Raw genomic sequence first — 15,325 nt, forward strand, 5'->3', positions numbered from 1 at the left:
AAAACCAATTAATTATATACCAGCCATAACCTGTTGCCCCCCGTGTTCAACACTTTAAATACAGCTCATTTAACTCATCAATCTTGATGTCTTTAATCTCAGTGCCCATGGTACAAGATTAGTATTTGGGAGTGGGAGTAGCTTGCATCCTTTCAAACACCACAGTCCTTTTGTAGCTACAGCACTCCCTGGCCCCTGGGTGACTTTCCTCAAGAAAGGAGGAATAATTTCCTCTGGTCTCACAAACAACTTCTCAGGGTTGACAAAAAAACAACAACTTTGGATTCTGCCCTTATTTGGCATGGAAAGAACATTCTGTTTGAGTAAAATAAAGAGGGTTCCTACTGAAGGGAACAGAGACAGAGCAAAGGTCAGAGTCATGATCTACTGCATCTGACGCTAACTTCCTGTCCCATCAGAGGAGCCGCTCATTGCCCAAAAAACAATAAATAAATAAAAACTAAAAAAAGCAGCGGTGCGAGCGTGAACAAAACACACCATCATTCTGTATGTAGCAAGACTGGCACATTGTGTTAGTTGTTCTTTATCTTGAACTGTTACAAAGCCCTATAATATTTACAGTGTTCCCTCGCTGTAACACAGGACTCTGGGGACACACAATAGGAGCATTATAACCAAAGACTGTTATAAACGGGGGAGGGGTTGGGGGGGCAGCGCGGGACAAAACACACATCTGACTAAAATACAAAATAAAATAACTCCATCTCTATAATGCACATATAGTAAGGCTGGGGCGATGCCTCATTTTTCACTATCGATATATCGTTCTCCAAAAAAGCTGATGCATCGATTCATTGACGTTATGAAAGTAAGGTTAAAAAAACAAACAAACAGTAATACATGTGGAGCTGTGGATTACTGTGTAACATTGCAAGTAAAGCTTTAAATACTATTATGTATATTAACCCCTTCAGTGCTAGGGGACGTACTGCACACATCCTCCCATATATCGCACTGCCCCGCAGGCTGTGAGTAACCGATCATTTCAAAAATTGCATGGTGTGTGTGGGAGGGTTTAATCTCTAGAAATATGTGAATAGTTGATCTGTTACGTCATTTAAAACGGTGGCTGACTGACGTCTAAATTAGCCTATAGGAGTTCCGTGTAATTCAGGTCTGGAATCCAGGAAGTCGAGTCAGCAAAGTAAAGTCTGTATAATATTGCGGATCGTGCTTTGATCTGATCAACTCGTGATGGCCACAACATTTAGGGGATCCAAGGAGCTTTTTTGGCACTCAATCTTATTTTCAACAATTATTTTCAGAACTAAACAATCGCTATTGAGTATATCTGTCAGTGGCACTGTGCCTGCAGGCTGTGATTGACCAATCGCTTCCACAACTGTAGGACATGTGTGGGAGGGTTTAGTCTCTCAAACTTTGTGAATGGTACACCGGTCACGTCTATCAACCATGCATCAACCATGCCTAAACTAGCCTATAGGATTTCTCCTTCTTGTTCAGTCTGGAGTCCAGGAAGTCAAGTCAGCAACCAAAGTCTGTATTTATATAGGATCGTTTTCTGCTCTGAGCAAATCGTGATGGCTACAACATTTAGCAGATCCGAAGAGCTATTTTTGGCAAACGATGTTATTTTCAACAGTTATTTTCAGAATTAATCGGTTGCCATTGATTGCTGCAGGGTATCCTACATTGTACCGAACGCAATGTATATCAATGGCATTGCACTGCAGGTTGTGAGTGACCAATCGCCTCGAAAATTTTAACATGTGAGGGAGGGTTTAGTGTCTTTGGAAATATGTGAATGGTGTACCAAACATTCCATCAATGAAAACAGACCTATAAGATTTCTCCTTTTTGTTTTGTCTGGAATTCAATTACTGTCTGGAAACTGTAGCTAATCATTCATCTGTGTCGTGGTGTGAGTTGAGCGGATCGAAATTCCTATAACACTGAAGGAATCAAATTCCTTTTTTGCAAATTCCTTTTTACTACTTATTATAAAAATAATTGATTATTCAATAAATAGATCTGAATACACTTCTATATTTTTTTACAGCTCTTTGAGTGTTGTTATTTTCAGAATTCTAATACATTTATATTTTTTTTCTTTTTTTTTTTGACATAATATTATTTCTTATATACTTGCCAACACTGTCACAGTTAATTTCAGAATTGTTGTAGCTGGTAGATATATTTACAACTACATTTAATTCTCACTACTATATATATATTTTTTGCTATTGTGTGAAGTTTTTCATTGACAGTAACTACTCTCTGGGACCACATGTCCGTGCCCACAAATAAATGGAAAGAAACAAGTCTCCCAGAACTCAAATTTCTTGGACTCTGTTTATAGATGGGAAATATTAGTAAGCCAACAACTGCCCCCTACTGGAACACAAACCCTGTCCATGCAACCCCCCCGTTTCCTGTCATTATGAGGAGGGATAGGTTCCAGCTGCTCCTAAGGTTCCTGCATTATAATGATAATACCACTGCCCTCCCCAGAGACCATACAAATCATGACAGGCTGCATAAACTATGGCCACTTATAGACAGCCTGAGTGAGAAACTTGTTGAAGTGTACACCCCTACTTGGCAATTCTCAGTGGATGAGTCTCTCATGCTTTACAAAGGCTGCTTAATCTTTAAGCAGTACATTCCATCAAAGCAAGCACGGTATGGAATAAAACTGTACAAGTGCTGTGAGGCCAACACAGGGTACACATTGAGATGCAGAGTGTACTCGGGGACTGTCTCCCTGCCCTGAATATCAGTGAACAGCTTGCATTGGACCTTATGAACCACTTCTTTAATATGGGTCACCACCTGTACATTGACAATTATTATAAAGGAATACCCCTTCTAAAAAGCCTCTTTGCTTTAGACACTCCAGCTTGTGGGACTGTGAGGTCTAATCAGAAGAGGTTCCCCAAGCAGTTGGTGGCCAAGAGTCGTGGGGAGACAACAGGACTGAGGCATGAGGAACTGCTGGCTGTAAATTACACAGACAAGCGAGATGTGTACCTCCTCACCACTCTCCGTGATGAGTCTACAACAGCAGTTCCTGTGCGGGGCAGGACCACACAATCAGGAAGCCTCAGTGTATGATTGATTACAATCCTCTCTACAAGGGAGGAGTTGACATGTGCAATCAGATGTTAGAGCCTTATAATGCTACCTGAAAACTGTGGCTTGGTTCAAGAAATTAGGGCTGCACATGATACAGATGGTGTTATATAACGCCTATGTTGTGTATAGCTTGAATATTGGAAGTAAGCCACATCATATCTATCTGGCCTGTCCCCCAGTTAATCTCCCCATCACTTATACCTTAAGCAAATAACACCCAGTAATGTATGGAAATATCCTTTCAGGGGTGTCTATGGGTTTTGGTGGGTGTGATAGTCAAGAACCCAATATACTAAATGTTTGATATCCCTGCAAACCTTAGAACCTGCATAATCTGGAAATCAACATTTGCAGTTCATGTATGCATCCTTTGGGGCACAATTGTGGAACTAAATGTAAACTTGTGTCATTTTTCCCACTTTTTAAGTAGTTTTGCCTAATTGTAGGGGTGGGTTGTGTTACCCATCCCTGAATTCTATAATTTGTGGGGATTAAGAAAATATATGGTTGTCCCTGGTTACCTTGCTGCCCACATGGAATTTTGCCATGCTAAATGTGGGGAGGTGCCACATGCCAACATCGTCAGAATTATCATGGAAAATGCCTGCCAGGGTGTGTCTTGTTTTGAGGCTTATTGCAGCCAGGAACCTCATGTAAAAGTAAACATATTTGGTATCCTAGCAAACCTTACAACCTGCAGAACGTGGAAATCTACATTTGCAGTTCATGTATCTAGCTTTTGTGTTACAACATTGGTAGTAAATATGACATTTTGTGATTCTTGCATATTTTTTTTTAGTATGGTTAACATCAATATTTGACCCTTTAGAGCAAGAAAAGCTTTGAAAAAGTATAAAATGTTCTAGTTTTTGTAGAGCACTTTTTGAAACTAGCACAAAATGTTACAGTTATCTTGCCAGTTTGAAGTTTTCAACTTAGAATAAGCCTTATAATGTGAGGTGGTAATTTTGAAAATTAAAATTGGGCATGTTATACTCTATGCATTGCAAGAGGGGTTAAAGTTCACCTCATGTTTATGAGTCAAGTACCACTGTAATCCTCACAACCTACAGTTTCAGAATATATAGTTTTACAGCTTCCATAAAATACAGAACAAATACAAAACAAACAAGCAAACAGAAAAATATTATTATTATTATTATTATTATTATTATTATTATTATTATTATTATTAGTAAGGCAGTCATGTGCTGTACTTTTACTCCAAGCAAAATAATGTTGTATAGTTTTAATTTTGTATTTATCTAGTTTTAGAAAATATAGTTTTTATATGCTCCAAACGTCACACTATGAAAAACGCAAAGATCATTTGACCTAGCGGTCTCAGTATCCCATATAGTACTGCGCACATCCCTGGCACGTCACTAATCTGTATCAGAGCATCTTACCTGTTGACTCTCAGCAAAGAATTTGGACAAGTTAAGCACATGCTCAAAAATCATGGTTTTAAGACCATGAGATGAGGCCTACAGGGTTTTTATTGAGAACTATTCCGACATCTTTCTTGCTTTCGCAAAACTTGCAGCAATTGCAATTACGATACCTTTATCTGGTGTACCAGCAGAACAGGGTTTTAGCTGCAAGAACAGAGTGCAGACCAGCAAACGTTCTCGTTTACGCAAGGATCATCTAAAACATGACAATTTAAATGGAAGCTCCTGAGGATTATTAAGACTTTGATTTGGAAAGAGCACAATTCATTTTTTAACTTGGGTGCTAAAAGGAAAATGTAAAGAACTTTTAAACAGCAAAACTGTAAATTGTTATGATGCTGACAGCTACCCGCAGAGACATTGGTACATGTTCTACAGCACTGGTTTTTACGTTGTGAATGGGGGGATTTTCAAAAGAAAACGTATCATGGTAAGCTTGTCTTTATGTCTATTTCTACTAACATTATTTATACTGTGTACTATTTTGCATGTTAACTTTGTTAATCTGAAATAGTTACACTGGAAAATAATGCAACCATGTTGATACAATATGTAAAAACACAGCTGTTATGGTTGAAAACTTAGATTTTGAGATGGTACGCTTTTTACAAATGCACATTTTTAAAGGCTAGCGCGACCTCAGCATCTCTAAATGGTCACGCAAATTAGTTGTGTTACCGGAGTATCTCAAACATTATTTTCTTTACTTTTCTTTCTTGCCGTCTAACTTTAGAAAATAATTGTCAAACATCGAAAGGCATTGTAGCTCGGTCGATACAGTATTTGTAATTCTAGCACAACGTTCTTAACTCCTGCATAGATCCAATCCCATAAACACTCACAGGGGGCGGGGCAGGACAGGGGGGAGAAGGTGAGCTCAATCGCATGCAGATTCAATGCTGGGTAGTAAATTATTTAGGTTTGATACTTGTGCTGACCTCAAACATGGTCCTTCATGCCCGAATACTTTAAGCAGTGTTTGTTTTATAATTCCAGCACTTGTCCCAGCCGCGGTAAGGAGGCCCTGAGAGATGGTCTGGACTGCCTCCAACAGTTACCCGCTCTGAGCAATAGTCAAAAAATAACTCCAGAATAACTAGGGCTGAAAATTAAAACAGGCTTGTATGTGTCAGGGGGAATTAACACTCATTTGTAGACCTTCGAAAATCTCACCCTCTTGAAAAAAACCTTGCTTGCTGAGCCTCGTACAATTATGTACATTTAGATTATTTGCTTGCAATTTGCTACTGTGTAGCACATGCTTTTAACCATTTACAGTGCTTTTCTATTCATAAGTAACAATGGATACATGAAAACATGCATTGTGATGCCTAAACTAATCTGTATGAGGGCAGCAGTGTGGAGTAGTGGTTAGGGCTCTGGACTCTTGACCGGAGGGTTGTGGGTTCAATCCCCAGTGGGGGACACTGCTGTTGTACCCTTGAGCAAGGTACTTTACCTAGATTGCTCCAGTAAAACCCAACTGTATAAATGGGCAATTGTATGTAAAATAATGTGATATCTGTATAATGTGAAATAATGTATAATGTGATATCTTGTAACAATTGTAAGTCGCCTTGGATAAGGGCGTCTGCTAAGAAATAAATAATAATAATAATAATAATAATAATAATTGAGTTCTCATATGGACAGAAATACCTAAAAATAAAGGGGTGCACAAGTGTGTGTGTTTGTGAATTTGCTTTGTCAGCGCAGTTATCTCCCAGCACGGTGGGGCAGCATAAACAAAGACAGTTGATAAAATGAATAGTCAGTGCCTATAAATACTCCAGATGGGCCTGTCTTTATCACACAGAGAGACAGTACCGGCACTCAATCAGAACTCAAAGGGTAAACCAAAGCGCACGCTAATCTAAACACTCACTTAGTTTACAGCTTTAATAATAGTCCCGCTAACAACTGACAGTACAGCAACCCAACCAGAAAAGCGAAAGTCTATGTACTTCTGGCCTGGCTAGTTGTCAGCTTAGGCAACAATCAAAGGAATACCGATCAGAACTAAACTGCATTCTAGCTTTTACTGGGTACGCAAGTGCTTTTTACAGATCCTAAAAAAAGACCTGGCTGTCACTAGGTAAGCAAACAAGGTGTTAGTAAAGAATATTAAAATTACTATTTTACAGTACGTGGAATAACAGGTCAAAATGTGTGACATACAGACTATCCCATACATATTGCCAAAATCTAAGACGACCGCCTCCACTGTATATATGTCAGTGAAGCAGAGAGATGTTGCTCCATGTTCAACAAAGTATAATTACCAACATCCATGTGAAGTCTGCTCAAATTCATGCATGCGTAGAATAGGTGGTTTATAACAAGTGTCGTCAATTTAAGAAATGAGCAGTTCTGAAGATACACAGAAAGACATATAGTACAGTACAACACACACAGACTCAATGACCATGATGCCCCAAAAAACATGTAACCATACCCAAGATAGAGATAACGAGAACTGCAGAGAAGGTAGGTAGGTAACCATGACCTTCATTCTTAAACTCTTACAAACTGTGCTGCAACAATACACTACAGACAACCAAATTAGATGACTGTTCCTAAAAATATAGCTCCAGTTGTAAATGTGACATTGTATATAGAACAAATCGTAAGAGTGGATGTATAGATCACCAGCCCAGTCATGCTTGGGCTATAAATCAGGGTAGAAACTTGACATTATATTAATAAATACCTTGCATATCAAACAAGTGCCCACTGAAAAGCTTTTGCTACCTTTCACAAACTGCGTGGTCGGTGTGTGTGTGTGTGTGAAGTGCTGAACCCATCCACGTCTCTGACTCGTTGCTGTAGGCATTGTATCTACAGGTTCACAAGATGGCATCACCGCAGTAATCTTAATTCAACATCAGAATAGTCCCTGCCTGAGGCGGACGTGCTTTTGCAGGGAGAAGAGGAGAAAAAGAGCCAGGTATTCAGGCAGCTCTTGCTGATCCCACTCTGCCACCACAACTACTAGAAAACACCACCTGCTCCCTAGAAAGCATGCTTCAAAATGTAGGTTCTTTTAGATAAAAATAAGTGAACAGAATGCATTTTTACAGAACATCCAAACCGGCAAAGTTTAGCTATTCTTCACTCGATAAAACTGTGACTCGCTATGCAAATTAGACACCATGACGGGCACTCTACTCGGGATGTTGCATTATTTAGCATTAAACTTTACTATTAAACCTTAACTCATTCAAAATATTTTTATCAGAAAAATCCTCCAATAGGAGTGCTGTTACTCTTTTTTTTTTATACTGCAACAATAAAGTGTCCCAAGACAATTTGTGCACAACATTTCTGTGCAATGTATGCAGAAAAACTAATATTAAATGACCTTACAATGTGTACCTTCATATTTCCAGGAGTAATTCTTAATGTTTATCATTTGGAAAAGGCTTAAACTCTAGACTTACACACAATGTGCCAGTGATGTACTCACTGACTTGTGCACTGTAAGGCCGTGTACACATCAAGTTAGAAATGTGTGTTGCTACTCAACAATGTCACTGACAGTTGTGCTATCCAGTTTGTCATGCAAATTTAATAGGGTCCAATCAGAACAAAGCAGTCGTTCCATTTATGCCTGTTGCCATGTTACGGTACACGTCTGAATTTCAGTTTATTCTTATTGTTAGCCACACAATGGTGCAAGCAAAGAAGATATATCCCACAACAGTACACATTTTATGTACTATGTATCTACATGTTACTTATATCAGTGACTGGGGTTTCATTATTTTTTCGTTTTATGAAACGGAACTAGTGGAAATAAATTAATAATTGATGTTAATTAAACAGCACTGTTAAACTTCGGGGGTGTTGTTACAAAAAAGCTTCAGAAACACTGAGCTAGACTATTATACATATCCACACTAACACAACTTTAAATCACAATGGATTGCCTGGACTGGCTCCATCTTCGATCACTGTAGAGTGGGGCCAATTTACCTTGTGGCAAATAATCTAGTCAACACTTGCTGCAAATTCCTTTAATGAAAAGCCACCTCTGTAAAAAAAAACAGAATGGAACATATTTTTTCTTTGCTATGGCTGCAGAACTACCCGATCCCTATTCCTCAGTGAGATGATCTGACAGATAGGGCTGCTTGTCATGTTAAAAGGTACTGTAGAATAAAATAGGATGCACAAAATAATTTTCCTACTTATATACCATTCATGTTTGGTTTTCAATTAGATTTTTTTTTCATTACATTGTTGAAACTTATATGTTTGATCTTAACATGGTTCACTGCACTATTGTCTCTACTAAAAACCATTACAAGAGCTTTTGGATTATCAAAGTGAGAAATAATAGAGTGAGACTGATTTGATTATTAATCTCATCTTCTACACCTGGGCGAGCTTCCTTTCAATGAAAAATAAATAAATGCTCAGACTCATTATATCTCATTAGCAGTAGCAATGAACCCAACAATGCAATTGTGATCGTCAATACCACAAATGATTATTTTACCCCCAATTCTCTCCCCAATTTAGAATGTCCGATTTTGTTCCCTCAGCGCAGAAATTCCCCACACAGCTCAGGAGAAGTGAAGGTCCAGTGGGCGTCCTCCGATCCCACGACCAAACAAATTTCCTCTTTTGCACCCAGGAACTCGAGAGCAGGTGTCCGCGGAGATCAATGGGCGCACGGCCAGTAGGGTCCGATGTAGCATGATGAGGAGAAACAGTCCCTGACAATTTTGCTTCCCTAACCCGGAGGAGCGCCATAGCCAATGAGACACTCCCTCCAGAGTCACCTGTTACAAAAATCTTCCCATTTTAAAAATAGGCTTACTAAATAAATATTAATTTGTTATGCAAACTGTAATGTGTGTTGTTGTGTCTGGACCATATATGCCAGGTACAGTAACTGAGCAGACTAAAGAAGAGGATGGTAATTGAGAATTGGTTAGAAGGGGGTCTGTGGTGGTCACATTCAAATACAGTATAAGGGCACATCATTAGCTTAAAGGAATGAGCTACAGAGATAGGTAGAAGGAACTGAATTTATTTAGCCTAGAACAAAGAAGAATTAGCAGGGGGACTTGATTGAAGTCTTTAAGCCTAAAAAGAGTTGACACAGTTAAGCGTGGCACAGAAACCAGGACCAGAGAACACAGAGGAAAATTAAGTGGATACTTAGGACAGCGGGAAGGAGACAGTTCTCCATCACACAGAGTGGTGAGGGTATGTAATGGGTTACCTAGCTACGTTGTTCTTTAAATTCCAACTTGACAAAGTTTTGAGGTCAATCAGCTACTAAGAACTGTGGTACAGTTTCTTTCTTTCAAGGTTGTGATTTTCCTATTCCTCGGTATTCTGTCCGGAGTCTGTCAATTCACAATTGTTTAAAAAAAGTGGGGTCCTCCAAAACAAGCGTTTGAGAACCTGGTCTCATTCACTTCTGGAAAGGTGCCCATGCTTGGGTTACGTTGTTGCTAAGAGACAACAGATATCACAAGCACACTCTGTGACAGCTGGACTTGAACAGGAATCTGTTCAAGATCTGGTACCACCTCCTCCATGCACAAAAAGAACCAGCAGTACTACTGTACATTCCAAACTGTGCATGTCATCCTGGGATTTCAGGAAACAAGTCTTTACACTGGTACAACGTGTTTAATACTACCTTCTGCGCAACTACTGCAAGCTTTCCAGTGTGATTTAGTTGTTTGTTTGTGTCAGGGATGAGAGTAGGGATGTTTAAACACTTTCCAAGTGATGCACATTCCGAAATGCCAGCTTTATCAATTTTCACTGTCAAATATATGTAACCTTTTTATATGTTGAGGAACTTTAATTGTCTAACAGTTCTGGTTGGGGGATTCTGTGTAAACTCTCCCTCCCGCCCTGGTGAATGAGGTCTGGATATCCCTGCAAATAAGATGTTGCTTCTCAGTGGATCTAGTCGGAAAGAATATTGTTAAGCCGTAACAATAATACTTGGATGTCTGCCCTTATAAAAGTTCACAATGATAAATGTACAGTTTTCCCTTGCGTTTCCAATGGTTACACTATGCATTTTGTCATTATATTTTTTATAATTCTTTTAGTATCCTTCTTAAGACCCACCTGTTTAGACTGCACTTGTAGATCTCTTGATCTAACCCTCCTACTATGCTCTGGACTTGCCTGACCTAAGCACCATATTACTGGATCCTCACGTAATGCACCATCCTTGCACTATTAATATGTCATTGTAGATATAACTTGCTGTAATGCTTACTTGTTGCATCCTAGTTCATATTGTATTTTAGTAATATTATTTGCACTTACTGTAAACTATACTATATTTAAATATTAATCTTGCATTGTAACCCTTTATTGCCCTGTAACACCTGTAAGTCACCTTGGATAAAGGCGTCTACCAAATAAATAAATAAATAAATAAATAAATAATAATAATCAGTAGTAGTACTTCTAAATATAGCACCCTTGAGTGCTTAAAAGATATGGAGGAAATGCAGCCGATTGGTTACTGGAAAAATGAGCCAAAGCACAAACCTTCTGGAGGAAGTAAATGGCAGAAATGTTTAGTTTTTTTATTTTTTATCTTGAGAAATATATATTTAAATAAAATGTGCAAGTGAAAAGTTTTTCCATTTTCAAAAACATGCTCAAGAAACTCCTTCATGCTCTGTCAGTAACCAGTCACTGATTTCAACTGACCGAGTTCCAAAAGCGTAGCCTTGAAATATGTACAGATGAAGTCTTTTGTTCACAGTTGCTACAGTATGAAAAAAAATTTGTAAAGCATATAATGTGTGGATATTTCATACTGGAAGTGTGATGACAACACATTAGGTACATATTTGTTAGCTCTGTGTAAGTCTATGTGGACCCCCAAGAAGCACTCCACAAGCACGCCAGTGTAACAAACTATTATATATTGCTGTCAGTCACCCCTATAATATTATTATTATTATTATTTATTTCTTAGCAGACGCCCTTATCCAGGGCGACTTACAATTGTTACAAGATATCACATTATACATTATTTCACATTATACAGATATCACATTATTTTTTACATACAATTCCCCATTTATACAGTTGGGTTTTTACTAGAGCAATCTAGGTAAAGTACCTTGCTCAAGGGTACAACAGCAGTGTCCCCCACTGGGGATTGAACCCACAACCCTCCGGTCAAGAGTCCAGAGCACTAACCACTACTCCACACTGAAGTTACCTAACTGTATGCCTATTGTATATGACCGGTGACCCCAAAGGTTTATGGGAGTTTCATACAGCTGGCCGATAAATCAAGCGGTTGTCCAGCAGGTTTAATAAACATTTACTTAACAGTTCTAGTGCATTCTCGGATGAAACAGTTTACTTGCTAGACACAAAGGCACAAAACCTGTGACAATGTTCAAGGGTCAAGTCTACTCACCTGGAGCATGCACATTACCTACCAACTACAGGTAGCACTTAAAGGGGCTTACATGAGAGGAAGACTCTCTTGCATACTGTAGCATGAAGCGCCACCCCAGGAGGTAAAGGCACAGCGTAGAAGGTACTGACCGCAGATGTTGAATAGTGTTTAAACCTAAACTGTACGAATAACAGGGTAGAGGGAAGAAGATAGAGGGTCGTCTGGAGGGTAGGGGATTGTGTGAAGAAGTTAGGAGGTAGGAGGGTATATGGTACTGACCGTTGCACTTGAACTGTGTATAAAACTACACTGTGAATAATAGGGCAAAGGATAGAGGTTCTAGCATAGGAGGGTAGAAGGTAGAGGACACTGACCGCAGATCTTTAGTAGTGTATAATGTTATGTCTTGGAATAATAAGGTAGAAGGTAGTGCTTTTAGGATAGGAGACAGAGTCAAGGTTAGGAGGGCAGAAGGTACTGACCGCAGATCTTGAGCGGCGCCTCCAGCTCCAGTAGGATGGGCTGGCTCAGGAAGATCTCTCTGGATTTAATGCAGAGCCCCCGCACCTCTGCCTCCGTCATCTGGACGATCTTCCCAGGGCGGCATCCCCGGACTGCAAACACACACACAGACATAAGAAAGACTTTGTAAAAACTGTCATTGAACCCATTATACTTTTAAATTCAATCAGCACTATTGTGTTTAAAGGTTATGGATGATGACAAATAAACATTAATATAGGGTTCAATGATTGAAATGGACAACTGTCGGCTATAAATTATCTTAACAAATGTAGCTGTGTCATATGTTTTTTTTCTGTTTGTTATGTATTTATTGAGTGTGCCCAATTATCTCCCGCCCCCCCCCCCCCCCCCCCCCCCCCCCCCACATTTGGAATGTCCAATTATTTTTTCCCCTCACCGCAGCGATTCCCCACACAGCTCAGGAGAACTGAAGGTTCAGTAAGCATCAAACTGCTGCGTCCTATTTTGAGGGCAGTCAAGCTAGACGTGCCCATAATCAGACCACTGAAATTGCAGAGAAATTTCACTGTGGGTAGGAAAACACTAAGAAATGTATCATTTTTATGCTTCACTTTCTTATTTTATATTGAGGTGGCTTAAAAGCATCTGAAGATTAGAGTAAGCTATCATAACAACAGAACATTTAAATAGCAGGTAGATGCTAGTTAAAAATGCTCCACTAATTACAAAGTAGCCTGTCCTCAAATGAAGGCAATAGCACTTAATCATACAACAACGTAACAGCACTCTAATTGAAGGCTTCTCCTGATGGCTTTTTGACTGGTTACAACAATTTCCAGTATGTAAAAATGTAATCCTTCAGGAAACTAAAACAAAATCTAACATCCCTATAGAGTGCTGCCTTCTGTGTACTAGCAGTGTTTGCATGACTAAAAAGGCCACAAATAAATTCAATGTCTAAGCACCCAAATCTCTTAACTGTCAAGCATGAGCGCTCAACCATAACCCTTTGCAGATGTAGACACCTAGCAGTCCTGGGCTTGGTAAAGTCTACAGTCTGCGTGCACGTAGACACACACAAGTGAAAAAAGGGGCTAATTCAGGACTCTCGTACTGTATAAACAACATAACACATGGGACAGCCGTCTGTGTATGTGTGTGTATGTCTGCCTACCCCAAATTACTTCCCTGCATATATTCAATGGCTTCGGTGTCTGTGTGATGCTGACGTATAAACACTGAGTTTTAACTGTCAGAATAGAGAGATACTGTATAAAGAAAATGTTTTTGTTTGTTTTACAAGCCCTGCCTCCTAGACAACGATCAATGTTCCACGTCTCCGTGCTCAGCGTTACAATTCAAATAGAAAATGACGGATTCTCTGTCATGTTCGTGACATTCGTGTCAATATAAGTTATACTCAGTTACTAAGGACATGGGTGTTTACCCAAATAAATCAGATTTATTTACATAAAAATAACTTTACATTAATCCAATTTCACTGCAATACACAGGAAATACGTTTGAAGTTTTAAAAATGTGTGACTGTGTTGTATATATTCTATATCATGTGTCCAGGACACATCCCAAGCTTAACCCGACAGTGACACAGTACAGTAAACTAAACTACACAACCTCGTCAAATCCCAATCTCAGACTAGAATTACCAAAAATACAATTTATTTTATGATATAGTTTATTTTATGATATGTTATCACGACAACCGTGGTGTTACATTAATGCCTGCCGTGGGAAACGTTAAAACAACAATGTATTCAATAGCAACCCGTGATTTTTTTTTTTTGGGCAATATACAAAAAAAACACTGCACCAGCTTTCCTACGCATCACAATTTTTCCATAACAACACAGACGCTCACACGCTGCTTTTGATTATTTTAACAAATACAATCAGTCCTTTTCACCAGGTTGTAAAGGAATACGATGTTTACTTTTAAGTTTTTGTTTTTTTTATGTTATATTAATGTTAAAAACGTAATCACTCTTCTCGCCTACCTTCAAGAAGCCGGGAGATCAGGCTGTCCACGTTCAGCTCGCCTTCCGCCATCTTCTGAACTGCAGAAAACGCCTCTTCCACCTTTCACCGCCAGAGGGCGCAGAAACAAGAAAAAATCAAGAAGAGCAACGCTTCTTTTAAAGCGCCAACGTCACATTTCCAAGCCCAAGAAAGTGTATTAGCAAGTACAGGATCTGGCTTGAATAATATGCTCAGCTGAAAAAAACAAATACAATCTCATTAGTATCAGACTAATGAGATGGCTAGATTGGGTTTAGACTTCAAAAATATGCTTTGCAGCATCTATGAGCTTTACAATGCTTGCCTGTGCTTTATAGCATTTTGCTGTGCTCTTACTGTGGGACACTGCTATAAAGGTAATGGCATTGCTGATGAAACGGTGAATCACTCCTTCAGTCTTATCTAACAGATATTTTTGCTTTTGTCTCTTTTTCAGTATTGGCGGCAACAACAATCTGGACACGGTGACCACTCTGCCCAGTGAGTATTCAGCCGCTACCAGACTGGGACCAGTACAGCTATGACCAAATGCCCTGCGTCACCCTATAGAATTAATTCATTTTGCTTCATGAAACCTGCTGAATAATGTTACGTTAACATATTGAATTACATACCACTTTGCAGTTTTCTATACTTGCAAATTGAAAAACTGACAGTTTGAAAAATGTGACATTTCGAAATCTAACATGAAATACTGTACTATTATTATGGGTTCCTGTAGACTTTTGCAATATAATTTTGTAGTTTCTTTGATTACATGATGTAAATTATTTTCATATAGTTCTTTATTTTGTTGACTGTCTCAATCCTAAACTTTTGGTTATCG

General features: G+C 39.0%; 1 protein-coding gene across 1 annotated transcript in view; it reads right to left on the reverse strand.

Moving 5' to 3' along the window:
- ppp1cb (protein phosphatase 1, catalytic subunit, beta isozyme) overlaps window positions 1-14,587 on the reverse strand; it is a 28,013-nt gene extending 13,426 nt beyond the window's left edge. The window contains exons 1-2 of the mRNA XM_034003543.3: window positions 14,478-14,587; window positions 12,459-12,590 (exon numbers count right to left, since the gene is read on the reverse strand). Coding sequence (XP_033859434.1) covers window positions 12,459-12,590; window positions 14,478-14,529 — 184 coding nt within the window. The 5' untranslated portion in view covers window positions 14,530-14,587. The remainder of the gene's footprint in view (window positions 1-12,458; window positions 12,591-14,477) is intronic.
- Window positions 14,588-15,325: the final 738 nt, after the last annotated feature.

Source organism: Acipenser ruthenus, chromosome 5 (assembly GCF_902713425.1).
Source record: "Acipenser ruthenus chromosome 5, fAciRut3.2 maternal haplotype, whole genome shotgun sequence".
In the NCBI taxonomy this organism is placed as follows: domain Eukaryota; kingdom Metazoa; phylum Chordata; class Actinopteri; order Acipenseriformes; family Acipenseridae; genus Acipenser; species Acipenser ruthenus.